The 27,091-nt window shown below is 42.2% G+C and overlaps 3 protein-coding genes across 5 annotated transcripts; 2 read left to right on the forward strand and 1 right to left on the reverse strand.

The window, feature by feature from the left end:
- The first annotated feature begins 1,937 nt into the window (after nt 1-1,937).
- LOC129863712 (beta-hexosaminidase subunit beta-like) lies at nt 1,938-13,012 on the forward strand. Of its 2 annotated transcripts, none has more exons than XM_055935900.1 (14): nt 1,938-2,248; nt 2,539-2,687; nt 3,391-3,456; nt 3,894-3,940; nt 4,253-4,363; nt 4,524-4,625; nt 4,958-5,090; nt 5,295-5,475; nt 5,847-5,933; nt 6,097-6,169; nt 9,577-9,757; nt 10,290-10,380; nt 10,505-10,609; nt 12,308-13,012. In XM_055935900.1, the coding sequence occupies exons 1-14, from the start codon at nt 1,995-1,997 to the stop codon at nt 12,369-12,371; spliced, it is 1,644 nt and encodes a 547-aa protein (XP_055791875.1). In that variant the 5' UTR covers nt 1,938-1,994; the 3' UTR covers nt 12,372-13,012. The 2 variants fall into 2 exon arrangements, with proteins under 2 accessions (XP_055791875.1, XP_055791876.1); XM_055935901.1 differs by lacking the exon at nt 9,577-9,757 and adding an exon at nt 8,297-8,471 and having other exon boundaries at nt 1,940-2,248.
- gfm2 (GTP dependent ribosome recycling factor mitochondrial 2) lies at nt 4,508-21,422 on the reverse strand. Of its 2 annotated transcripts, XM_055935899.1 has the most exons (21): nt 21,072-21,422; nt 20,875-20,953; nt 20,731-20,776; nt 20,520-20,617; nt 20,240-20,365; nt 20,019-20,107; nt 19,724-19,812; nt 19,534-19,594; nt 19,226-19,411; nt 18,993-19,073; nt 18,634-18,782; nt 18,163-18,303; nt 17,804-17,903; nt 17,212-17,395; nt 16,978-17,054; nt 16,681-16,819; nt 16,375-16,566; nt 16,143-16,258; nt 14,953-15,135; nt 14,491-14,657; nt 4,508-4,707 (listed from the first exon to the last, which is right to left on the reverse strand). In XM_055935899.1, exons 1-20 carry the CDS (start codon nt 21,129-21,131, stop codon nt 14,529-14,531), a joined length of 2,325 nt encoding a protein of 774 aa, XP_055791874.1. In that variant the 5' UTR covers nt 21,132-21,422; the 3' UTR covers nt 4,508-4,707; nt 14,491-14,528. The 2 variants fall into 2 exon arrangements, with proteins under 2 accessions (XP_055791874.1, XP_055791873.1); XM_055935898.1 differs by lacking the exon at nt 4,508-4,707 and having other exon boundaries at nt 12,457-14,657.
- A 237-nt stretch (nt 21,423-21,659) lies between these two features.
- On the forward strand, nt 21,660-26,300 carry LOC129863714 (ribosome biogenesis protein NSA2 homolog). Its single transcript, XM_055935908.1, has 6 exons — nt 21,660-21,807; nt 22,384-22,571; nt 22,888-23,038; nt 24,198-24,377; nt 24,702-24,894; nt 25,845-26,300. The coding sequence occupies exons 1-6, from the start codon at nt 21,805-21,807 to the stop codon at nt 25,910-25,912; spliced, it is 783 nt and encodes a 260-aa protein (XP_055791883.1). The 5' UTR covers nt 21,660-21,804; the 3' UTR covers nt 25,913-26,300.
- The last annotated feature ends 791 nt before the right edge of the window (nt 26,301-27,091 follow it).

The raw sequence follows: 27,091 nt of genomic DNA on the forward strand, positions 1-27,091 counted from the left end.
GACACCTTCCTCTTTGAACTTTGTAGAATCAACCCTCAAAAGCATGAAAACGAGAACATGTCCTTGCATCGGAAATTCAAATATGAGGTGATGCAATATTCTGCAGTGTCCTAACAAATACATGTTAGACTATGTTCATGGCCATCAGAGTTCTTCCTGTAAGCAAAATGGAAGACATCTTATAATCAGTATCAAAGTACAAACACCTGCGTATGCATCCAGGAGTAATGTAATATTCCAAACATATTATATTGCGAGAGGTTGATGTTGATGCACTTCAATATCGTAGACACACAAAATAGAAGTTTAAGACAAGTTAAATATCGTACATATCATTGAAAATATGAAATATATCAGAATTGTTCATTTGTAAATAATGTTTGTTTAGCGTTGGCTCTTGTAGAATAATTACATTTTTGGGGAAGGAAAACCATTTCACTCATATTGTAATTAGTTATAGATCATATTTCATAGAAATCTGGAAACACTGGACAGCTACTTTAAGTGGAATATACATTTTGCATGCCTGGGCCTTACAACATAAATTAGTTCATATTTGTGAAATTGTACAGACACCACAGCACAATATGATTTAGATGTATATACTGTACATTATTTGCCATGCAACATTGGCAACATTTATAAAGCTTAACTGTAGAAAGATCTTGTCTGATCAAATTCTCCTAAATCACTAATCAAGTTAGAAATGGTGAAATGTGGAGATTTTTTTTTCATTTATTTATTATTGAACCTTTTATTTAACTAAGCAAGTCAGTTAAGAACAAATTATTATTTACAATGACGGCCTACCAAAATTCAAATGGCCTCCTGGGGAACGGGGGTTGGGATATATTAGATAATAATATAGGACAAAACACACATCACGACAAGAGAGACAACACAACACTACATAAAGAGAGACCTAAGACAACAACATAGCAAGGCAGCAACACATGAGAACAACATGGTAGAAACAGCACCAGCACCAAACATGGTACAACAATTATTGGGCACAGACAACAGCACAAAGGGCAAGAAGGTAGAGACTTGTACATCACGCAAAGCAACCACAACTGTCATTAGGAGTGTCCATGATTGAGTCTTTGAATGAAGAGATATCGATGATGAATGAAAAACTAAATGAGACGGAAACAACTTTGAAACTTCATCATCGCCAATGATTTTGTGAATCACTTATTTAAATGACAACAGCGCCACTTGTTGGCCAAAATTCACGCTTGAGGGTTGATCCTACAAAGTTCAAAGAGCAAGGAGTCAAACGTCTTTATAGCTGAAAATCGAGCATTCGTTTGTTTAGGCAGCCGGTAATATGTGACCATAAGAACCGTCATAAGATTACCTTTCAACCTGCTTCTTGTGTATTTTGTCCATTTGCTTATTGTTGTTGTTCCCTAATTTATTTCTGTGGCACTAAGTCTTCGGTCCATCTGGTGAGAATGAGAGAATTATGAAAATTAACATCGCCTAGGCAGGGAATCCTAGTGGTTAGAGCGTTGGACTAGAAACCGAAAGATTGCAAGTTCAAATCCCCGAGCTGTCTTTCTGCCCCTGAACAGGCAGTTAACCCACTGTTTCTAGGCCGTCATTGAAAATAAGATTTTGGTCTTAACTGACTTGCCTAGTTTTAAAAAAGTGGTGTGTTTCTGCAGATATTCTCGACATTAGTAAGTATTTACAATAAATAGCCTCGGTATCTGACTGAGCACATTATTAACTCTCCGAAATAACACGAATAAATTGCTTTATGCATATATGAATTTAACAAACAATTACACATGCGTTTAAGAATACATCACATGATATATTGTTTTACCGTTTAGGCTCAATAAAAAAGAAATATGAGATGTTCTGATTTGTTAGATAACATTTCCGCATTGATTTAAGCCCCGCCCCCTCCAGGCTATATTACCAAAACACCCCCACTGTCTCGCCAGTTGTCAGCTGACTGGTAGTTGGCAATACAGTAGTACATCATGATCGCGACGCTGAAGTGTACAACATTATTACTTGCTGTTGTTGTCTGCCGGGCAACGCAAGATTATGGTTATAATGATGTCGAGGAGCCTACTCTGGGCGATTCTCAGTATGGATCTCTCTGGCCGTTGCCTCAGAAAGTCAAAATGTCAACGGTAGCATTCAAACTCAGCGGTGCTAGTTTCCAGATAGTTGACGCGAAAGAATCGTCTTCCGGTGCGAGCTGCAGCCTTCTTCAAAATGCATATCGAAGGTAATATGTGATTGTGAATGAATAGCCGCCTACGTATTTTCAAAGACAAGCCTACATCAGCATTCTGCAATGTCAATGTTCGTTTAGCGTTGACTCTGTTAGATTTGAAATCATTCACGTTTTAGTTCATCTTTATTTGAATACAGTTTAAAAGTCAAAACGTTTTTCATAAGTAGGCTATGTGCTGAATAGAGCTGTGACTGTTGAATGTGTTTTATGCATAGAAATTCACCCATTTTTCCCCCACATAGTCACATGAACTGGTTTGTTCCTTCTTCCTTGTCCTGCAGGTATGACGAATACATATTCCCCATTTCCAGAATGCAAGGGCAAAACAAAAAGAAGGCATTTGCCTCTGATGTGTCTGAGTTACAGGTGTGGATCACATCAGCTGACTCGGAGTGTGACAGCTACCCCAGTGTGACATCTGACGAATCATGTGAGTGCCCTGACATGATGTTTGTCTTCCTTGTTGGTGCTCTACGCCAGGTTCTGTATTCACAAAGCATCTCGGAGTATGCTGATATAGGATCAGATTTCCCTTTTAGATCATTCCCTTTTAGATGAATACGATTATATGTACAGGGAGACCTGCTCTGAGATCAGTGCTTTTTCTCTGAATTCAGACCCAAGTTTGCAAGGTTGGGACTCTAGCAGGGTAAACACAAATAGCAGAGTCTTCACAAGTATAGTCGAGGGGCCTTCCCAGTGGGATTGAGGCCCGGGTCTCATCATCCTACATCAGTGTTTAGGAAGGTATTAAGGTATTCAGCCAGTATAGTTTACGTCAGTAGTAGAGAGAAAGATTACCTAGAATGTCTTGGAAGATAATAGGTCCGTAGGCATAAAACCACCGGATCATTGTTGTAAAGACACTAAGCTACTGTTTCATGAATGCACACCAGTAGTACACATGCAAGTTTGGTCTTAGCTGTGTCTTAAGGCCCCAAACTAAAAAAAAAAAAAGGAGAAACTAACATGCATTTACTTACTCATCAAAGAAGAAACAGCCACTTACCTAGATGGGTGACAGTGACATATGCATGCATTTTAAATTAGTGGGCATTATCGGATGTACAATTTTTTTTTTTTTTAAAGAACAACATAGGATTGACAGTCTTCTTTCTTCTGCCTGTCCACAGACGAACTCTCTGTGGACTCTCCTGTTGCTGTGCTGAAAGCACCAAAGGTGTGGGGCGCGCTGAGAGGTAGGGGTCATGGCTTTTATGCTATACACACACACACTTTTTTTGCTATGTTTATATTGGTGAAAGAAGTTTGGTCACACCTGTGAGGCCTTCCTCTATTTACATACCTATATTGTTATAACGTTTCACTTGTTTTCATAACGCTTGTGCAACTTCTGTGGTTGCGTTGCATAGCATCTTGTGTCTAGATCTTGAAAGCTACAGGAAATATTGTAATTCATACCTACGTACTGAGAGGAAAGCTTGCAAGCATTTCATTGTGCTGTGTACAACACTACACTGTATCCTATGCAGATTACAATAAGCTTTGATTTGATTAGATTTGAGACTATATACATATCCAAGAGGTTGACAGTGTGTTGTAAAGCATGTGTTTACAATCCTGTTGTGATTCTGTTGATTAATCATTGTCTATGTGTCTCACTTTTTATTACCAGGTCTGGAGACTTTTAGCCAGTTGGTGTATGAGGATGAATATGGAGCAGTAAGTTGACATGAGTGCCATATGAATAGAGTTTGTTAAACAAGGAGGCCTCGACCCATGTCTGAACACCAGTCACATGATTGAGGAAGTAGCCTACCTTACTTACTCACTGTAGCTCTATTCCAAGTCATTCTAATGCATTTGGCAATTCAGTTCCCAGCAACTTAGCAAGCTATTTTCAATTCCACATTGTGGTTTTTGCCTCAGTGACTCCGTATTCATCAAATTGATTCAATTGTAGAAATAATTCAATGATACTTCTATTTTTTTTTTTAATGGATCATTTTCAATTTCTTTGTTTTATTTTCACAGAAAAGCATCAATAGGACAGAGATTCAGGACTTTCCACGGTTTGCACATCGAGGCCTCTTATTGGACAGCTCTCGTCACTTCCTGCCCATCAAAGTCATCTTAGCCAATCTGGTTAGAGAGGACGATACATGCGATTTCTGATTTCAGTTCACTTTGTTGTTATGGTTAAATGTTTGCTTTGGCCATATGATAAAATAATTTGTATATTAATGGCATAACATTACATAACATAATGTCATCATAACCTCATTCTCCCCTTACCCACACGCAGGAAGCAATGGCGTGGAACAAATTCAATGTGTTCCACTGGCACATAGTAGATGACCAATCCTTCCCCTACATGAGCCGTACCTTCCCCCAGCTGAGCCAGCAGGTGAGTGGGTAGGCAGGCAGGCAGACGTTGTTATCAATAGCCTGGTCCCATTTCAGCTGCTATACCTACAGCTTTCACACACCTGAAAAGACCAGATGGGCAAAGGTGACATGGCAGAAATGATATGCTGAAAAGTATATGGTGGGAGCATCACAAGCCTTGTAGTCTTGGTGGATCTATCACCGTATTGCTTACACCAAATCAGTCATTTCAAAGTTGTAAACGTGTAAGGGCCAGTGTAAAGGCTCAAACTACTCAATGCATATCCATATGTATATAATGATTCCCTTTGTGTATGACAGCTTTTGTTTTGATGTATCGTTGTTCTGCAGGGAGCATACCACCCGTACACGCATGTGTACACGCCCTCTGACGTGAAGATGATCATTGAGTTTGCTCGCCTCAGGGGCATTCGTGTCGTCTCTGAGTTCGACACCCCTGGACACACTCAGTCATGGGGCAAAGGTGAGTGTGGGGTCACTTAGGGGTATTTCAGATGAAAGTCGTCTGGCTGTATCAAGGGGTTCATTTCTAGGGGGTCAGGGTAGTCTTCTGTCCTTTGAGACATGCACATTTTCATCATATTTTTTTGTAGGAATTGAAGTGAAATATGCAGCTACCTGATATTGCCTTGGTTTTATCTGCTCCTCTCTCATGCCCCCTTTCCAGGCCAGAAGGACCTACTGACCCCCTGTTACTCTGGAGCCAGCCCCTCTGGCTCGTTTGGACCGGTCAACCCTATCCTCAACACCACCTATGACTTCATGGCCATGTTCTTCAAGGAGGTCAGCACAGTGTTCCCTGATGCCTACATCCATCTAGGAGGAGACGAGGTTGACTTCAGCTGCTGGTGAGAGGCTTATGGACATTTTATATTTGTCATTTAGCAGACACTCTTATCCAGGGTGACTGGCAATCGGTGCATATAACAACTACGTTTAGCAGGGAGAAACAACCACATGTAAGTCATTGCTAGTAGACCCTAGCAGATATTTCTTTCAAAAGTGACTTAATCAAAGTCTAAATATTCAGTACCAACTGACCCACAGACTCCTTATCCACTACAAAGGTACAGTATATGACCACAATTGTCAACAGCCATGTGACTCTGGCTTGTTTGACAGTTAATGGAAATGAAATCAAAATAGTACTGTAGGCTGTCTCCGCCAACATCAAGCACATCCATAAAAACACTCTACTTTATGCCTCTGTGATCTACAGGAAGTCCAACCCAGACATCCAGAAGTTCATGGCGCAGCAAGGCTTTGGGACCGACTACAGCAAGCTGGAGTCTTTCTACATTCAGAGGTGTGTGGCTTCAGTTAGACATGGCCTTAAAGTGAAAAAAAATTTAAGTCATTCGGCCAACCTAAAAAAACACAGTAACTTCCGCATATTCTACAAATGGCCCACCCCATTGTCCGAAGATTAATTATTCATATTTTCATGTGGTTACTTTGTCACATGATAGGCTCTTGGATATTGTCACCACTACTAACAAGGGCTACATGATCTGGCAGGAGGTGATTGACAATGGAGTTAAGGTAACAGAGCTGCAGCATTTATTCGCACAGGCAGAGAGAAAAGCAGCCTCTCTGATATTTAGAAATCAGACATTTTCTGAAGTGAAATTCTAATATTTCTATGTTCAAAATATCTTCAGTTATAGTTTAAGTCGAAGGTTACATACACTTAGGTTGGAGTCATTAAAACTCGTTTTTCAACCACACCACAAATTTCCTAAATTTCCACACCACAAATTTCCACACCACAAGTTTTGGCAAGTTGGTTAGGACATCTACTTTGTGCATGACACAAGTCATTTTTCCAACAATTGTTTAAAGACAGATTATTTCTCTTATAATTCACTGTATCACAATTCCAGTGGGTCAGAAGTTTACATAAAGTAAGTTGAATGTGCCTTTAAACAGCTTGGAAAATTCCAGAAAATGATGTCATGGCTTTAGAAGCTTCTGATACGCTAATTGACATAATTTGAGTCAATTGGAGGTGTGGATGTATTTCAAGGCCTTACCTTCAAACTCAGTGCTTCTTTGCTTGACATTATGGGAAAATCAAAAGAAATCAGCCAAGACTTCAGGCAAAAAATTGTAGACCTCCACAAGTCTGGTTCATCCTTGGGAGCAATTTCCAAATGCCTGAAGGTACCACGTTCATCTGTACAAACAATAGTACGCAAGTATAAACACCATGGGACCACGCAGCCGTCATACCGCTCTGGAAGGAGTTGCGTTCTGTCTCCTAGTGATGAACGCACTTTGGTGCGAAAAGTGCAAATCAATCCCAGAACAGCAAAGGACCTTGTGCAGATGCTGGAGGAAACAGGTACAAAAGTATCTATATCCACAGTAAAACGAGTCCTATATCGACATAACCTGAAAGGCCGCTCAGCAAGGAAGAAGCCACTGCTCCAAAACCACCATAAAAAAGCCAGACTACGGTTTGCCACTTTAAATGGGGACAAATATTGTACTTTTTGGAGAAATGTCCTCTGGTCTGATGAAATAAAAATAGAACTGTTTGGCCATAATGACCATTGTTATGTTTGGAGGAAAAAGGGGGAAGCTTGCAAGCCCAAGAACACCATCCCAACCGTGAAGCACGTTGCTGGCAGAATCATGTTGTGGGGGTTCTTTGCTGCAGGAGGGACTGCTGTACTTCACAAAATAGATGGCATCATGAAGAAGTAAAATTGTGGATATATTGAAGCAACATCTCAAGACATCAGTCAGGAAGTTAAAGCTTAGTCGCAAATGGGTCTTCCAAATGAACAATGACAAATTGGCTTAAGGACAACAAAGTCAAGGTATTGGAATGGCCATCACAAAGCCCTGACCTCAATCCTATAGAAAATTTGTGGGCAGAACTGAAAAAGCATGTGCGAGCAAGGAGGCCTACAAACCTGACTTGGTTACACCAGCTCTGTCAGGAAGAATGGGACAAAATTCACCCAACTTATTGTGGGAAGCTTGTGGAAGGCTATCCGAAACGTTTGACCCAAGTTAAACAATTTAAAGGCAACACTACGAAATACTAATTAAGTGTATGTAAACTTCTGACCCACTGGGAATGTGATGAAAGAAATAAAAGCTGAAATAAATCGTTCTCTCTACTATTATTCTGACACTTCACATTCTTAAAATAAAGTGGTGATCCTAACTGACCTAAGACAGGGAATTTTAACTAGGATTAAAAGTCAGGAATTGTGAAAAACTGAGTTTAAATGTATTTGGCTAGGGTGTATGTGAACTTCCGACTGCAACTGTACCTTATTCACTTCTTACCTGCTATTTGCATAGTAGTGCATGTGGCTTCATGGCTTGGCTCCTATCTATATATATATATATATATATATATATATATATAATGTTAGTATTAGCTTTTACTTTGTTACTCTATCTCCTAACCACCACCAGACCTGGGTTTCAAATACTGAAAAAATGTATTTATCTGTGCCTGTTTGAGCTTGCCTGGCTTAATAAACCAATAGAAAAGTCCCAGAACTGCAAATCCCGCCCATATGGCACTCCAGGCAGACTCAAGCAAGCGCTCAAAGTATTGGAATCAATTATTTCTAACCAATGTCTGACCACCACATCCGCAAATAATAAACATGTTTTCTGAGTAACAAATCAGTGTAATACTTGCAGCTGAAGTCAAACACAGTAGTGCATGTGTGGATGGGGAACCAGTTTGAAGAGGAGCTTCAGAAGGTGACAGAGGCGGGCTTCACCACCATCCTCTCCGCCCCCTGGTACCTAGATTACATTAGTTACGGACAGGACTGGCAGAAGTACTACAAGGTCGAGCCGCTCAGCTTCAATGGTCAGTTGTCTTCATCAGACACCTCCCTTTTGTTGGGCCCCAGTAAGATTAGCTGACGTTATGGCGTCGGCTAATGGGGATCTTAATAAAAAAATATGTAATCATCAAATAGTGTTTTAATAATCACATCGTGTTAAAATAAAAAAGAGGACCGGGTTCTAGGAGATCTGGAATAGCTCTGAGTTTTGGCCTAACATGCCACGGTTGAAAATGCAAAAATTGTCCTTTCAAATTTGAATGACTTCATTCAACAGGTCTGCACTTGAATATTGCACCGCTGTATCATATTGAAACATCTGCTCTCTGGACCAAAGTCGTAGTGTACAGAGACATGGTTCTTGTTGGAAGGTGTTTTTTTTTTTTTTTTGACCAACACACGGGAAACCTGACAAACTACTTTTTTGTATCCAGCTTTGGTTCATGGTAGAGATAGAGATTGTTGTTGTTGGGTAAACCAGTTAGGGCTGTCGATTGCCTTTTTGCTTGGTATTCATTTTGGTTCTGGTCTAGGTTGAGGCCTATGTCTGTCTCGTTTGTACTGTAACATTGAACTTCTTGATTTGATTATTGTTGCTTGCTGCGGCGCGTTAGGCCTTCCAGATGCTAGCCCTGACAACTCTTGCATGTTCACTTGGCGTCCATGCTTCATGGCTTCACAGCGCTGCTCTTATTTCGGGGTACATTCAAGATCAGCAACACTGTAACATGTTGAACATTTGTAAGCAAGAAGTTGACGTGAAACCTTACATATGCAGCCAACTTCAGAACTTTACTCCATTTTGTTTTGTGATGCCCCACCATGAAGAGAGAAACACCCATGCGTTGAAAACCACCTCGCTGGAAGCATCTTGCAAGGGGACAACTTTAATTTCTTCTCTACAACGTTTTGCGTCTTGAATGTACCCGGAGGCACGCTTATCCACGGAGGGCTCTCCTGTGGCATATTCTTTCTTCTTTTTAAGTTTCTTCACCCCCCCCCCCTCCCCTCCCCCCAAAAATACTACTCTACACTAAGTAGTACTAATACACCTAAATACTAAGGATACTCCTCAATCACATGTTGCATGTGTATCTACAGTATGTGATGTGTGTCTACTGTATGTAGCTGAAGGCTGACACGCTAATCCACGTGTGGAAAGGCAACCAGCAGCAGTACCAGGCTGAGATGGCAAGGGTCACAGCATCAGGCTACCAGGCCCTGCTCTCCACACCCTGGTACCTGAACCGCATCTCCTACGGCCAAGACTGGCAGGCCGCTTACAAGGCAGACCCACAGGACTTTAATGGTGTGTGTCTCTATCTGGCCACTTTAGACAGATGCTTTATTTCAGAAAAAAATACTACTCTTTGCTGTGTTTTTTTTTTTTTTTTTTTTTACGGTTGGAGTTTCATGTTTAATATTTTACATCGACTGGTCGCGACGCTTATCGCGATACCTCACTGTATATTTACATTAGAGCAGCAAGGACCAATACATTGACTTTTATTGTTTGTGATAAAGGAAGACTTTGCCCTACCCATGCTGTTCTAAATTGATAGCTGACTCGTATGACACAGGTCTAAGGTCCAACCCACCTGCTCTGAGCCCGAACAGGGAAAACGCCTTCCGTGCCAAAAGCCATCCACTTCTGTCTTGTGATCCGATGGTCATGCGTTTTTTTTTATTTCTGTGCAACTTACTATAAGTGCAACCCTGTTGACTGAAGTAGTAGAATGAATACCACAGAATAACTCCATTCCCATCATTTTAAAGATTAAATGCGCATACAGAAACTTTGCCTCCTGACCCCTGAATTACATTTGACCTTGTGAACCCAGGCACAGATGCTCAGAAGAAGCTGGTGGTCGGAGGAGAGGCCTGTCTGTGGGGGGAATACGTGGACGCTACCAACCTGACCCCCAGACTCTGGTACGCTGCAGACAAACCCAAATGTTAAAAAAAAATCTATTAGAAGATGCCTTTCCTCTCCATCCATTTTACACTGCACTGTCTGTAATGTTAGTCTGTGAAGATGTTTCTCTCCTATCCCCAGGCCCCGTGCCAGTGCTGTGGGGGAGCGGTTGTGGAGTGGCAAGGATGTGAAAGACATAAACGATGCTTATAGTCGTCTGATCCAGCACCGCTGTCGCATGGTCCAGTAAGTCGCCCCCATAGAGAAACGTACTGTTCTATTTCATTCTGTGGTGCGCCCCCCTTATAAGAATTGGTGCAAAAAATCTCTTCACTCAAGTATACAGTCGTGGCCAAAAGTTTTGAGAATGACACAAATATTAATTTCCACAAAGTTGTCTGCTTCAGTGTCTTTAGATATTTTTGGCAGATGTTACTATGGAATACTGAAGTATAATTACAAGGATTTCATAAGTGTCAAAGGCTTTTATTGACAAAGAGTCAATAATACCCTTCTTTTTCAAAAACCTCTGCAATCCGCCCTGGCAGGCTGTCAATTAACTTCTGGGCCACATCCTGACTGATGGCAGCTTATTCTTGCAGAATCAATGCTTGGAGTTTGTCAGAATTTGTGGGTTTTTGTTTGTCCACCCGCCTCTTGAGGATTGACCACAAGTTCTCAATGGGATTAAGGTCTAGGGAGTTTCCTGGCCATGGACCCAAAATATCGATGTTTTGTTCCCCGAGCCGCTTAGTTCTCACTTTTGCCTTATGGCAAGGTGCTCCATCATGCTGGAAAAGGCATTGTTCATCACCAAACTGTTCCTGGATGGTTGGAAAAAGTTGCTCTCGAAGGATGTGTTGATACCATTCTTTATTCATGGCTGTGTTCTTTGGGCAAAATTGTGAGTGAGCCCACTCCCTTGGCTGAGAAGCAACCCCACACATGAATGGTCTCAGGATGCTTTACTGTTGGCATGACACAGGACTGATGGTAGCGCTCCCCTTGTCTTCTCCGGACAAGCTTTTTTTCCCTCGGATGCCCCAAACAATCGGAAAGGGGATTCATCAGAGAAAATGACTTTACCCCAATCCTCAGCAGTCCAATCCCTGTACCTTTTGCAGAATATCAGTCTGTCACTGATGTTTTTCCTGGAGAGAATGTGGCTTCTTTGCTGCCCTTCTTGACACCAGGCCATCCTCCAAAAGTCTTCGCCTCACTGTGCGTGCAGATGCACTCACACCTGCCTGCTGACATTCCTGAGCAAGCTCTGTACTGGTGGTGCCCCGAGCCTGCAGCTGAATCAACTTCAGGAGACGGTTCTGGCGCTTACTGGACTTTCTTGGGCGCCCTGAAGCCTTCTTCACAACAATTGAACTGCTCACCTTGAAGTTCTTGATGATCCGATAAATGGTTGATTTAGGTGCATTCTTGCTGGCAGAAATATCCTTGCCTGTGAAGCCCTTTTTGTGCAAAGCAATGATGACGGCACGTGTTTCCTTGCAGGTAACCATGTTTGACAGAGTAAGAACAATGATTCCAAGCACCACCCTCCTTTTGAAGCTTCCAGTCTGTTATTTGAACTCAATCAGCATAAGAGTGATCTCCAGCCTTGTCCTTGTCAATATTCACACTTGTGTTAATGAGAGAATCACTGACATGTCAGCTGGTCCTTTTGTGGCAGGGCTGAAATGCAGCGGAAATGTTTTTGGGGGGATTCAGTTCATTTGCATGGCAAAGAGGGACTTCACAATTAATTGTAATTCATATGATCACTCCTCATAACATTCCAAATTGCCATCATACAAACTGAGGCAGCAGACTTTGAAAGTTTATTTGTGTCATTCTCAAAGCTTTTGGCCATGACTATAATATGGTAACACCCTCTTTCTTCCTGTCTTTTCTCTCCCCTCACTCCATCTCTGTCTTCTCTTGCTCTACTAGGCGTGGTATACCAGCTGAGCCTCTGTTTACAGGTTACTGTGCACATGAGTACAAAGGGGTATGAGCTGACAGCCACTGTGGGGCTACAACCTGAGAAGCAGCGTTAACAGCAATGGGGGAGAGAGAAATAATCTCAATTTGAACACAAATCAAACTTGATTGTCTTCATGACTTTATTGATGCACTGATATGAGCCAAATTCTGCCTTTTTAAAAATTGTTTCTCAGAACAATCCTCATTCCAATCAATGGCACAAATTGATTGTGTGTAGGAACACCTTTTTATATTAATGTTTGTATGAATTAAAATAAACTTGCAGAATTGTGTGTGTAAACACTAGTGATGGACACCCGAAGTGCGACGCAGTTTACCGATTCATGGAAATTACACATTTCATCACAATATCATCTTTTATACAATTGATATACATTTAATGACTGATACCGCCACTTCTACAATATGTTCAACAGAAGTACTGAATGCTCACATGCATGTTCTTGACCCGATTTTCATGTTTGCACAGCAAACACCCTCACAGGAGTGTGTATATATATATATATAGTGCCTTCAGAAAGTATTCATAGACTTTTTCAACATTGTATCACAGCCTGCATTTAGAATTGATTAAATTGAGATGTCACTGGCCCATAATGTCAAAGTGGAATTATGTTTTTTGAAATTAAAATATGAAATGTCTTGATTCAACCCCATTTGTTATGGCAAGCTTAAAGTTCAGGAGGAAAGATTTTCATATGTTGCATGGACTCCGTGTGCAATAGTGTTTTCATTTAACCTTGAAGTAGGCAAGTCGGTTAAGAACCAATTCTTATTTACAATGACTGCTAAACCCGGATGATGCTGGGCGAATTGTGCACCGCCCTATGGGACTCCCAATCGCGACCGGATGTGATACAACCTGGATTCAAACCAGGGACTGTAGTGACGCCTCTTGCACTGTGTCACTCGGGAGCCCGTTTAACAGTTTTTGAATGACTACCCCATCTCTATACCCCACACATATAATTATCTGTAATTCCTCAGTCAAGCAGGGAATTTCAAACAGATTTAACCACAAAGACCAGGGAGGTTTTCCAATGCCTTGCAGAGTAGGACATGTATTTTTTCAAAAGCAGACAAATATCCCTTTGCTCCCTCTGAGCAAGTTATTAATTAGACTTTGGATGGTGTATCAATACACCCAGTCACTACAAAGATACAGGCGTCCTTCCTAACTCGGTTGCCGGAGAAGGAAACCACTAATTTCACCATTAAGGCCAATGGTGACATAAAAACAGTTAAGCGTTTGATGGGAGAAAACTGAGGACGGCTCAACATCATTGTTGTTAAACCACAATACTAACCTAACTGACAAAAGTGAAAAGAAGGAAACATTTGCAACAAGGCTCGAAATTAGGGTTTCCCAAACTCGGTCCTGGGGCCCCCCCTGGGTGCACGTTATATATAAATATTTTTAAGAAACACTCACTAAAGTAATACTGCAAAAAATGTGGCACGGCTTTTGTCCTGAATACAACGTGTTATGTTTGCAGCAAGTCCAATACAACACATACTGAGTACCACTGTCCATTTTCTTCAAGCATAGAGGAAAACTTGGTTCCGTCTGCTTTCCAGCAGACACTGGGAGATGAATTCACCTTTCAGCAGGACAATAACCTAAAAAACAAGTCCAAAGTCCAAATCGACGCTGGGGTTGCTTACCAAGAAGACAGTGAATGTTCCTGAGTGGCCGAGTTACGGGTTTGACTTAAATCTACCTCAAAATCTATGGCAAGACCTGAAAATGGTTGTTTAGCAATGATGAACAACCAATTTGACAGAGCTTGAAGAATTTTGAATAGAATAAAGTGGCAAATGTTGCACAATCCAGCTTTGGAAAGCTCTTAAGAGACTTACCCAGAAAGACTCACAGCTGTAATCGCTGCCAAAGGTAATTCTACAAAGTATTGACTTACAGGTGTGAATACTTATGTAAATCAGATATTCCTGTATTTATTTTTCAATAAATTAACTAAAATTTCTAAAAACATGTTTTCACTTTGTCATTATGGTGTATTGTATGTAGATGGGTGAGAGGAAAATATATTTAATCCATTTTGAATTCAGTCTGTTACAACATGAATAGTTTCTGAAGACACTGTAAATGGACATTCCTGCTGGCTTACATTTCCCAGAATTCCTCTTCCGTCTCTGCGTGATGTCATCAGGCAAGGCCAGCCATCTTGTTGAGCAGGGCATTCTGGTGTTGGGGGTTCATGGCCTCATAGATGTCCAGCTGGAGGGAGAAGGTGGCGTTGCCAGAGGTCAGAGTTCGCAGGGCGGTGGAGTAGCCCTGAAACAGGAGGAAAGATTAGATCCATTACAATCTGGTAAAGGAGGGATACTGTAGTGTCACTTTTTGACTCTGATACAGTATATTATTCAGCTAAGATGCATTTAGAATAAGCTGAAAATTATGCGCCATTCGCTAGCAGCGGACTTGATTCGCTAGCAACAAGACGATGAGAAATGTACAAGACAGAAATAGCGAAAAAAAAAAAAAATTAAATGCACTTTTATACTATATTGGTGGTGTTGTCTGCCCTGTCACTACAGGAGGTTTCCACGGCAACATTGAACCAACCTACCATCATCTCAGCCAGGGGCGCGGTTGCCAGCAGCACCTTGCTGTCATGGCGACTCTGGATGTCACGGATTGCCCCTCGTCTCTGAGCCAGGTCACCCAGCACAGAGCTCAGGTGCTCCTCCCCCACCGTCACCTCCAGTGACATCACAGGCTCCAGCACCTGCCCCCCCGCCTGCCTCAGAGCCTACAGGGGACAGAGACAACACTGTTACTAGCGTAGTATTAGTAATAATATGAGAAATAGGGTCACTGTTACTGGCGTAGTATAAGTAATAATATGAGAAATAGGGTCACTGTTACTAGCGTAGTATAAGTAATAATATGAGAAATAGGGTCACTGTTACTAGCGTAGTATTAGTAATAATATGAGAAATAGGGACACTGTTACTAGCGTAGTATAAGTAATAATATGAGAAATAGGGTCACTGTTACTAGCGTAGTATTAGTAATAATATGAGAAATAGGGACACTGTTACTAGTGTAGTATTAGTAAGAGTAATAGGGACAATGTTACTAGCATAGTATTAGTTATAGTAAGAGTAATAGGGACAAAGTTACTAGCTTAGTAATAGTAAGAGTAATAGGGACAATGTTACTAGCATAGTATTAGTTATAGTAAGAGTAATAGGGACACTGTTACTAGCATAGTATTAGTAATAGGGACAATGTTACGAGCATAGTATTAGTAATAGTAAGAGTAATAGGGACAATGTTACTAGCACAGTATTAGTAATAGTAAGAGTAATAGGGTCACTGTTACTAGTGTAGTATTACTATAAAATTAAATCAAATGTTATTTGTCACATCCGCCGAATACAACAGGTGTAGAACTTACCGTGAAATGCTTATTTAAAAGTCCTTAACCAACAGTGCAGTTAAGAAAATATTGAATAAATAACAAATACAAAAATAAAATAGTAACAATAAAATAACAATAACGAGGCTATATACAGGGTATACTGGTGCCGAGTCAATGTGCGGGGGGTACAGGTTAGTCGAGGTAATATGTACATGTAAGTAGGGGTAAAGAGACTATGCATAGAGCGAGTAGCAGCAGCGTAAAGAAACCCATATCGCTAATGCCTTTCTCCTTCTATCGAAACTCACAGAGCCATCACAAGACTACAGTACATAGGCAGAGATCATCTCACATTGTGTACACAACACTATCACGTGCAGGTGTTGATGTACCTTGAGCATACAGCGGGACACGCAGGCAGACAACATAGCCAGAGACGTCCCCGGCTCCATGCTCACACTCTGGATCATAGTGGACACGCCCTGGACCGGGTAACCAAGCAACGGACCTGGGAGAGTGAGCACATAATGCACTTATTGAGTAGCAGAATAGGGGCTGTAACAGTACAAGACTCATCGGAAATGGGGGTCTTCTTCCATAATCTGGTCGGTGTGATGTCGTTACCTTGGAGATAAGAGCTGTTTACTCCGTTCTCCACGGCGTCCCTGACGTCAGGGGACAGCTGCTCCTCCACTTCCTCATCGTAGGTGATTTCACAGGAAGTGAGCGAGGAGGAGGAGGAGTCCATGATGGGGCAGACCGCCACGCTCACAGTCACCATGTGTCTCCTCTCCCCAACTGTACGGTCCAGCGTGTCTGAAACACACACAAGCAGGAAGCACAATCAGGAATCAGAATAAGGAGAATCAGTACGATCTACACTGATTGGAAAATATGGTTTCCTCCTCCGTACTGATTGGCATACTATACCTGTGGTGGCCACTGATTGGAGGATGGTCTCCCTGTAGGCCACCTGTAGAGGTCCCAGGTGGGTCTCGATGCCGTACTCTCTCCTGATCCGATCATGGAGGATCTCAATGTGCAGCTCTCCCATTCCGCACAGAATGGTCTGGCGGAGGAGACGGTACACAGACCATTAAAACAGATGTTGCATATTTTATTAGTCTAATATTATATGCTAGCTAGCTAACATTCATTCAATCAATCAACACTTTCAACCAAGCAATTAATCAATCATACATGTTCCTCCTGTACAGGTGGTATTACCTGTCCAGAGTCTGAATCTACCCTGACCTTCAGGCTAGGGTCTTCTCTCTGGAGGCAGGTCAGGGCATTCTCCAGATCTAATAGAAAACAGAGGATAATAACATTCATAGGTTGTTATAACAGTGTTACAAGAGTTTTAGGCCAGGTGGCTCAAACAAGCCTGTAGAACAGTGCATGGTATGAGGGGATTTGAGCAGGGATCCCATGCTTAGTAATGGCTGCAGGGACACTGACCTGCCTGTTTAGACATAGTGGGGGGTTCTATGGAGCAGAAGAAGACAGGCTCGGGGACCTCCACTCCAGCCAGCACCAGACTGGCCTGCTCTCCACCCCTCTTCCCCTCCCCCTCCTTCTGGGCCCGCCGGACCGCGGCCGCTGCCGAGGCCTTGGAGGACACAATAGTGTCCCCTGTCACTGTCTGAGAGAGAGAGGGAGTGAGAGAGGGATTTTTTGTAAACATAATGAAAGATTGCTTGGAAGTGAAAGTGTTTGGTTTAATTGTCAAGCCACTGTCACCCAACAGATTCAAAACAATGTTTCAGTTTCAAAAACATATTGCTCTTTACTGAGAATGGATGTGTTTTCAATTCCAATTTATGGTGCGGCAGGTAGCCTAGTGGTTAGAGCGTTGAACTAGTAACCGGAAAGTTGCTAGATTGAATCCCCGAGCTGACAAGGTAAAAATCTGTCATTCTGCCCCTGAACAAGGCAGTTAACCCACTGTTCCTAGGCCGTCATTGTAAATAAGAATTTGTTCTTAACTGACTTGCCAAGTTAAATAAAGGTTAAAAAAATCCAAAACAGGTATTCTCTCAAAGAGGCCTACCTGCTTGAGGCCCACACAGAGTGCAATGTTTCCTGCAGTCAGAGAAGGTATCTCCACATGCTGGTCAGCAAATGGCAGCAGCAGCCGACTCATCCTCTCTCTACAGTGGAGAACAGTGGAATTCAAAGTGACAAGCACAGTAATTAGAAAACTAACAGTACTTGAGTTTATTGGCACAGCCTGAGAATTTGTAAGATGCACCATTTTAGAGGGCTCCGACTGAGTTATACCCAATGCAACAAAACCTTAAGAGATACAGAGTTAATTCATTGATTAGCATTAATTCAATCCCATTCAGCAAGCTGCTGTAGCAGTAAGCAGGTATTGGGTAGTAGTGGGATGGTGATGGACCTACGTACGTGTTGTTCCTGTTGATGTTGAGGACAGCAGACTGGGGCTTCATGGTCCCAGAGTAGATCCTCACAAACACCAGAGGACCTCGCTGCTTGTCATGCACCACCTTGAAGGCCAGGGCACACAGGTCATCCTGGTACCAACGCCTGTGTGAAGGGAATAGACCAAACCGAATCAAACTGGGTCTGATTCAAGAATAAATCCCTGACTGATATATGTGGTAGAAAAGAGTAGTGGCTTCAGCCCAATGATATGGATCAGATTGAATTACATCTTGGTTAGGTATCCCACAAAATAATGTTATAGAAAAGTCCTATTGGGGTTAGAGCAGAGTGGGCTATTACGGATAACACATATTGTTGACTCTACAAGGTAAAGGTTAAATGTTACTCACACCATGGTGCCTCCTGTTTGGGGCGAGGAGATAGGCTGTGATGGAGTTCTGGTTAGGGGTAGAGGTTGGGGGATGTACTCACACTAGGTCGTGGTGCCTCTCGTTGGGGGCAGGGAGGTAGGCTGTGATGGCGTCCATGAGAGGCTGAACACCTTTGTTCCTCAGAGAGCTCCCACAAAGCACAGGGACTCCTTTACGTGCCAGAGTCACCCTCCGCACTGCCTCCTGGAGCTGGAGAATACACAATACACCAGATACACACACAATACCACATGCAGAACCCAGTCCTACTGCTAAAACACAAAGATCAAATTGTGAACACAAGCCTGGGTCAAATACCACTTCCTCCTGCTGCGCTTCCTCTTTCCATAGAGTGGTTTCTGGTAAGATGTTGGCCCTTGTGTGGTATAATGATATTTTCCTCAGATAAATCTTGCTTACTTTGGCAGGAGGTACCGCATCAAAATTTTCACCGTAACCTCCAAGTAACAGCTCCGCAAACTCATCATCCAGATCAGCAACCTGTCAAGGAAAAAATGCAAACGCCAACTATGACACATAGCATTTACACATGTTTTTACTATACTTGTGTTTTTATAGCGATCTAAGCTATCAGCAATAGCATAAAAATAAGCACTCGATGACAGTTGCCATGATGATGTAATTTCCTTTACCTGTTCTATCAGAGCTGCTCTGGCCTCCATAGCGTCCTGAAGAAGTTCCGGGTCATCTGATTGGCTGAGGGATTTGGTCTCAAAGACACGGCCATCCTCTGCTCTGGATTTCACCCGCCACGTCATTTGCTGGTTGGTAATCAAGTCAATCAATCCTGTGAAGCTCTTCCCGCTGCCAATTGGAATCTGTGTAACCGGTTGTTTCTCATTTATACTGCAATGTATGTCATTTGATATGGAGGCATTATCACAGCAGGGAAGCTGAACAATGTAAAATACATAGAAGGCCTATTGAGAATGTTGTCTACCTGGAGGAGCACAGGATTGGCTTTCAGTTTCTTCTTTATGCTCTCAATGGAAAAGTGTAAACTATATAGAACAAAAGAAAATACAATTTTATCAAAATGAACACTGTAGTCCCACATCCTAACAGCAAGCATGAAGATATATGTCTGGTTACAACAGAAGGGAGTCACTATGTGATGCTGGTTGTTTTACCTGGCCCCAGGCTTGTCCATCTTGTTCAGGAAACAGATACAGGGTACATGATGTTTCTCAGCCTGCCGCCACACTGTCAGAGTCTGAGCCTGGTGATATCGCAAGACACAACACAGAACACACAGCCATACTGAGTCACTAACACACACACACATTTACAATACAATCAACACCTCGAATTCTAGGTCAGTTCAATTACTATCTTTTTCTACAGACAATAGACAGAAAAACAGAGATGCATAGGCCTATTTCAGTACAGGGTGGGAACATGGCATGGTATCAGGGCTTGACTCACCTCAACGCCAGCAGAGGCATCAAACACAGCCACCGCCCCATCCAACACACGCAGGGCTCGCTCCACCTCCAGAGTAAAGTCAACATGTCCTGAAACACCCACCCACACACACAGTGTTGTACTATGGAGGGTCTATGGGTTGATTTTGCGTCAGGGTTGCCTGTCTATAGGATTCGTGTTTGTGTTTTTGCACGATTTGTTGAATGGGACTGGCTCTGTACCTGGCGTATCTATGAGGTTGATCCTGTGCTTTTTCCAGTCGAAGGTGACTGCAGCAGACTGTATGGTGATTCCCCGCTCCCTCTCCTGAACCATGAAGTCTGTCACAGTGTCCCCGTCATCAACATCTGGGAAACAAGAAAAGAGAGATACATTGAGTTGCTAGCTTGGGACTCTGCTAGCTTTTTCCTGCATTGTTTAACAGAGGAGGTGGAATTGAAATGGAATTACTGACCCCAACCCACACATCCCCCATGTCTATCCCAATCCCCTCCTACACACCTCCCAAGGCCCTGGTGTATCCAGAGTAATACAGCATTCTCTCGGTGGTGGTGGTCTTCCCTGCATCTATGTGTGCCATGATGCCAATGTTCCGGATTCTGGGGACAAACAATAGTGATTATTACATCTGATATTAAAGGGGCTACCAAGGACCATGAAGTAGGCTATAGAGTAGTAATACACCTTGGTTAGAGCTAGTTTTAACACTTACTTCGATATATCTGGATTGACCACAGCTCGTGGGGATTTGACATCATCTATGGGATATTAAATAAGAACTTACGAATTTGTATTACAAAAGCACTGAGAGATCATCAAAGTTCAGTCTAATATGGGAATGGGACATGTGATATACCTGGCAAAAAGCTGTACTGTCTTCTTCCTTGTAATCTCCACTTGCACGTCTGTGGTCCATTCCTCAGTATACTTTTACCCTACGCAACCCAACACAGAGCAATACACATTATCCATAGACAACAGTAGCGACTAGTGACAAATAGCCAACAGTACACAGCCTTTTAACCACGTTTGTCCCTGAAATGTAAATCTTACCCCCCCAACCAGGACACTGAACGTCCCAATGCCTATTCCCAGGACAGCCCGAAGTCGCATCTTCAACCTGCTTCGGGCTTACAAACGTATTCCAGTAAAAATATTGTAGACAGTCTTGACATGGACAGGGCAATGTCGACTGCTCTGTGTGAATGTCATTCATCAACCATAAACCCTGTTGGCATTGAACTGCCTGTCAAATAAGGTAAACACATTCTCTAAATGCCGTGCCTCCCGAGAACATTAATCAAAATCAGTATAACGTATTAATTATCTCAAATTATCAACAGAAAATTATAATAACATGTATCCACATCGATTCACGCTTTCCTTATAAAGTGCATCTTTAAAATACACCCCAAGCAGCAGTCCTATCTGAATTTAAGTTCCGGCTTTGACTTTTAAAATAAATGTGTATTTATAGTTTAATAGTTCTGACTATTTAAAAAAATAGTAAAACCGTGCTGATTTGTTTTGATAATGATTTGATCAACTTACTACGAATTACTAATAAATATGCACCGGGACTGCTCAGGAACTCTCGTACCTGGTTTCATTCCGGAATTTGTTTAAGCGGACACTTCTATTACATACTTCCTCTAAAATATTGGCTTCGGAAAACAACACCAACGACCCAAGCCTCTAGCAAAAACAACGAAAATAATCCAAATTTGAAACAACAAATTCGATCAAATAAGTATTGTATCTGAATACGTAACATTCAATACACAAAATGGTAAGATATCCACATATTTCACGTTCTTTATAACACATAATTTGATATGGAAACATTCTAGCATACGAAGTTGGCTAGCAACATGTGGCAGACATCCGACTACTAGCTGCTATTCAACCAAGAATTGTCTTTTGACATTGTGATGGGAGACCTGTCAAAAGACAATTATTGGTTGAATTGCATCTATCCGACCACATGCAGTGTCTAGAATTCGTTATGTTGGTCAAACTGCTCTGGATTTAAAACCACGGAATTGTTTCAAGTACATAATTGCCAATAAATTAACGTTATAGTTCATTTATTTGACCGAAATTATTAAGAATACGCCCGCTGGTCTGAATTGTTTTGATATTACCTTAGTTTACGTAGCTGGCTAATCTGTCAGCTATATATTTGATTGGTCCCACGTATGTTCGCCCTGTCATGCCAAACATATTTTAAGGATGTTTGATACATTAGATTTCAAGCCCACCTTGGAAATGAATGTTCAGAAATCATTCATTATTTCTGATGTTTGTTGACTTAATACGTTCAGAAAGCCTTAAAGAAACTATTAAAATGTGCCTCCTACCTCAGCCCCAGAACGAGCACATTGAGTTACATCGCAAGCGCCATGGCCAACGCCTGGACCACCAGGAGAGGAAGAGGAAGAAGGAGAGCCGTGAGGCCCACGAGCGCTCACACAAAGCCCGTAAGATGATTGGTCTGAAGGCCAAACTCTACCACAAACAGAGGCACTCTGAGAAGATCCAGATGAAAAAGACGTAAGTACAGTATAAACATAGATGAGTAGTACACACTACAGTAGTATAGTAGTGTAGCACACTACAGTAGATCAACCAATGGTCTCCTTTTATAGAGTGCAGAGTATTGACTCTTAGGATTTAGGTTCAGGGACATGATAGATATAACAGGTTTAATGCCCTATTTTTAAATGAACTCCTTGGTTATGACATTGTAATTAAGACATCGTCTAGTAACTGCTATTGTCAAAATGTTGATTGAAACGGCATATGCCATTGCCACCAATCCAAAATGTTTGTTGACCTATTGGTGCCAACACCACTTGTCTTACCACAGCCTCAAGATGCACGAGCAGAGGAAGACCAAGCAGAAGAACGACGACAAGACTCCTGAGGGAGCAGTACCAGCCTACCTGCTCGACAGAGAGGGACAGTCCCGCGCCAAGATCCTCTCCAACATGATCAAACAGAAGAGGAAGGAGAAGGCTGTGAGTATTCAATGCCTTTCTTTTACTTGTTTTGTGTTTTCGCCACCATGTCTCACTGAAGACAGGTAATAGTGTCTGGCCATATGATCACATATAAAAGGGAACAACACCTAGGTTCATCTATTGCCAACCTGCATGCGTTTTGCGCACCATGCAAACAATTTGAGGTCAAAGTACTCTGGTATGAAAAACTGAGCCAATCAAGAGAACTTGGGCTAGGAGGGGGGACATCTCTAGTTCTCTGCTCCGACCCGTCCCCCGTAGTCGTAGTACTATTTTCCTCCCTCGAGGTGGATGGCAGATCTCCACTTTTTCCGTTGGTGCCACTGATGTGTGAGGAAAAAGGGTAGGGAAAATGGTGTATTAGTCAAGCACTATTATTTCGTAGTTAGCTCCTTAGCTAAGGCATCATTGTGACTAAGGTAGTTAGCTACAGCATTTAGTCAACTAAGCGAGAACACTTTCTTGCCTGCACATGCTATGATCTCCGCAACGGTAGTAGGTGCGAGCGCATTGACGTGCCGCGAAATGTGCAGTGTTGCGGTAGTTCAGTGCGCGTCGCTGCGTGGATGTAAGCAGACATGGCAGAGAGAGTTGTTCCGCCGATGCCGTCTTTCACAGAGTTATGTTAGACTGTTACAGATTTGTAGACCTACGTTAATCCATCCGTTCTTGATCTCTAGGTTTCAGGAAATGGCAGTTACAGTTAAAATAAATTTAAAAAATACAGCCAATTGCTCCAACTTCCTGAGGGGGGAGTTGACTGACCCCATCCGGACCTATAACAGTCTATAGCCTGCCATTCCTACTGAGCCAGTCTTCTGCCAACGTCATTATTAGGCAAAACAAAGGTGCATTTGCCTATGATTTGAGCAGTGTTGCACGCGTGAGGTCCGCAGGGCCGGGATTGCCACTGCGGCGTTGAAATTGTACTCATAAAAATGATTCAAGGTTGGCGTGTCTGCTATTGTCAGATGAATTGTTTCAAATGTCAATGTAATACTGTAGACTGTTTTCCCGCACTCCCATTAAAACTAGTCCTGGATTAACATGCACTTTCAATGAAATCGGCCCTAAGTGTGCAAAGCACCAAGCCAGTTTAGTTAAAAACAGGTGTCCTGCTATATTCTCTGATCTAATCTTGTGTTTCTCCCTGTAGGGTAAATGGGAGGTGCCCCTGCCCAAGGTTCGAGCCCAAGGGGAGACGGAGGTGCTCAAAGTCATCCGTACGGGCAAGAGGCAGAAGAAGGCCTGGAAGAGGATGGTCACCAAAGTGTGCTTCGTAGGCGACAACTTCACCCGCAAGCCTCCCAAATACGAACGCTTCATCAGACCCATGGTAAGGAGGAAAGAAACACGACTCACTAGCATACAGTGTATATAGCAGTGTTGGATTGAAACTTCGGATATGTAAACACCCTCGTTATTGCTGTGAACATCAGTTTAACTTTGACTTCATTTTTGTCATTTAGCAGACTATCTAGAGAGACTTAGTTACAACCAGTGCAATCAACTAAATTAGGTAAAACAACCTAAATTGGCTTACTTGCTCTTTGGGGAGCATAGGTCATTCACAAACTTCCTCCTGCGGGTTTGAGGAGGTAAACAACCTAAATTACCTGAAATAAATGTCCCACCATCGTCTGCCCTTCCCTCTCTCCAGGGTCTACGGTTCAAGAAGGCCCATGTGACCCACCCGGAGCTGAAGGCCACGTTCTGTCTGCCTATTCTGGGGGTGAAGAAGAATCCCTCGTCACCCCTTTACACCACTCTGGGGGTCATCACCAAGGGAACCGTGGTAGAGGTCAACGTCAGCGAGCTCGGCCTGGTCACGCAGGGGGGAAAGGTCATCTGGGGTGAGATATCTCCTATCCTCTCAAATGTCTATGTCTATTGATAGTCATCTGGATCAGTATGGGACAGTTTCCCGGCCACAGATTAAGCCTAGTCCTAGACTAAAAAGCACTTTCTGTGGAGATTCTCCATTAAACATGCTTCTTAGTAGGATGTCATTGTAAATAAGAATTTGTTCTTAACTGACTTGCATAGTTAAATAAAGGTTAAAAATAAATACAAATTAGTACACTACTAGGCTACATCTGTGTACACAGTACCAGTCAAACATTTGGACACACCTACTCATTCCAGGGTTTTTCTTTATTTTTACTATTTTCTACATTGTAGAATAATAGGGAAGACATAAAAACTATGAAAGAACACATGGAAACATGTAGTAACCAAAAAAGTGTTAAACAAAATATATTATATTTGAGATTCTTCAAAGTAGACACCCTTTGCCTTGATGACAGCTTCGCACACTCTTGGCATATTATGATGCATGATTTTCCAACAGTCTTGAAGGAGTTCCCACATGCTGAGCATTTTTTGGCTGCTTTTCCTAGCATTTACGAGGCCAGCAAACTCGTTCCTTACACGCTAGGAACGTATTTCCTAAAACGTTATATTAAAAGGGTGCCTGTCGGTCCCAAAACACACGTTTTCTGGAGACTTGTGGGAGGAGTGCTGATGACATTGCCCACGGTATGCTTTTTCGGAAGCCTGATTGCATCCAGACTGAGGAGAAATCCACACACAATGCATCTCTGACCACCTTCTGAAGTGGTCAGCTCGATCTGAACACAGTCAGACCACAAAGCGACTTTTGTGTGTCTAGACATGTCTTTTCAATGTGATCTTTGTATTTTGATAGCAGAAGTCACATGTAAGTGTCAAGTGTAGACACAGCCTTATTCACCTTCTGAAGTGTAGTGATTTAAAATGTCTCATTTATTTCTCTTCTCTTCAGGTAAATACGCCCAGGTGACGAATAACCCAGAGAACGATGGCTGCATTAATGCTGTACTGCTGGTGTAAATTAAGAACTTTATGGGACGGTTCCCTGGACACAGATGAAGCCAAATCCTGGACTAAAAATAATTTCATGGAGATTTTCCAGTGTTTTTATAGTCCGGGACTAGACTTAATCTGTGTCCGGGAAACGACCCCATCAATACAGACTGTGCCTGTAACATACAGCCAGAGCTATGGCTGCCATGGTATAACAGACCAGACCAGGAACACTGAAACCTCTGGGTATAAACCATGTGTGTTCAGCCGTGGAGAAAATCAAGAAAACACAGAAAAGATCAGATGCAGTATTTTGCAACAAGGTGTCTTGTAACTAAATACTAAAACATGCTCTAAATATAAGGGGGTTGTGCTTTTGTCATAAATTTGTTATATAAATAGTTTTCTGATTGTTTTTGACTGCTCTGAGAAGTTTCCAGTGTTTTTTAGGGGGGAGGGGTCAAAACTGATCAGATTACTTGAAAGAGCAGTAAACATGAAAAATTATGGCGCTATTAATGTGAGAAAGGGGTCCCCTCCACAACTCAGAGCAGGCCAACACAGTGGAGCCACAGTTTGAGACAGATGTGATACCTGCAGTGATACTGATGCTCATCTACTGGAGTACAGGTCTTATACACCTGTATTGTATGTAGGGCTGTGCTACGCTAATATACAGGGCGGCAGGTAGCCTAGCGTTTAAGAGCGTTGGGCCAGTTACCAAGAGGTTGCTGGTTCAAATCCCCGAGCCAACTAGGTACCTGCTGTTGAGCAAGGCACTTTACCATAAGAGCGTCTGCTAAATTACTTAAATGTAATACAGCTGTTTTTAGTGCATGTAGGGCTCTTTTACACTTATATACACATGTATTTGTGCTGAAATGTACAGTGTTAAACTGATATATAGCTGTGTTACTGCATGTGGGACTGTGTTGGTGCCTTCAGAAAGTATTCATACCCCTCGACTTATTCCACATTTTGTTGCAGTCTAAATTCTTTATTTCCCCAGACCCATCTACACACACTACCCCATAATGACAAAGTGAAAAAATTATTTTTGCAAATGTATTGAAAATGATATACAGAAATATCTCATTTACATAAGTATTCACAGGCGTGCTGTCAATACTTTGTAGAAGCGCCTTTGGTGGCGATTACAGCTTTGTTGTTTTTGGTATGTCTGTATCAGCTTTGCACTTCAGGATT

Source organism: Salvelinus fontinalis, chromosome 10, assembly GCF_029448725.1.
Source record: "Salvelinus fontinalis isolate EN_2023a chromosome 10, ASM2944872v1, whole genome shotgun sequence".
Lineage (NCBI taxonomy): Eukaryota > Metazoa > Chordata > Actinopteri > Salmoniformes > Salmonidae > Salvelinus > Salvelinus fontinalis.

Excerpts from the sequence above, each read along its gene's own strand:
- LOC129863712 (XM_055935900.1), top strand. The coding sequence starts at position 1,995 with ATGATCGCGACGCTGAAGTGTACAACATTATTACTTGCTGTTGTTGTC. Across the intron at positions 3,941-4,252 it reads ATGAGGATGAATATGGAGCA|AAAAGCATCAATAGGACAGA; the intron begins GTAAGTTGACAT and ends TTATTTTCACAG. Across the intron at positions 6,170-9,576 it reads TGATTGACAATGGAGTTAAG|CTGAAGGCTGACACGCTAAT; the intron begins GTAACAGAGCTG and ends TACTGTATGTAG.
- gfm2 (XM_055935899.1), bottom strand. The coding sequence starts at position 21,131 with ATGCGACTTCGGGCTGTCCTGGGAATAGGCATTGGGACGTTCAGTGTC. Across the intron at positions 20,618-20,730 it reads GTCAATCCAGATATATCGAA|AATCCGGAACATTGGCATCA; the intron begins GTAAGTGTTAAA and ends GTTTGTCCCCAG. Across the intron at positions 16,567-16,680 it reads CCAATCAGTGGCCACCACAG|ACACGCTGGACCGTACAGTT; the intron begins GTATAGTATGCC and ends TGTGTGTTTCAG.
- LOC129863714 (XM_055935908.1), top strand. Across the intron at positions 22,572-22,887 it reads AAGATCCAGATGAAAAAGAC|CCTCAAGATGCACGAGCAGA; the intron begins GTAAGTACAGTA and ends GTCTTACCACAG. Across the intron at positions 23,039-24,197 it reads AGAAGAGGAAGGAGAAGGCT|GGTAAATGGGAGGTGCCCCT; the intron begins GTGAGTATTCAA and ends TTCTCCCTGTAG.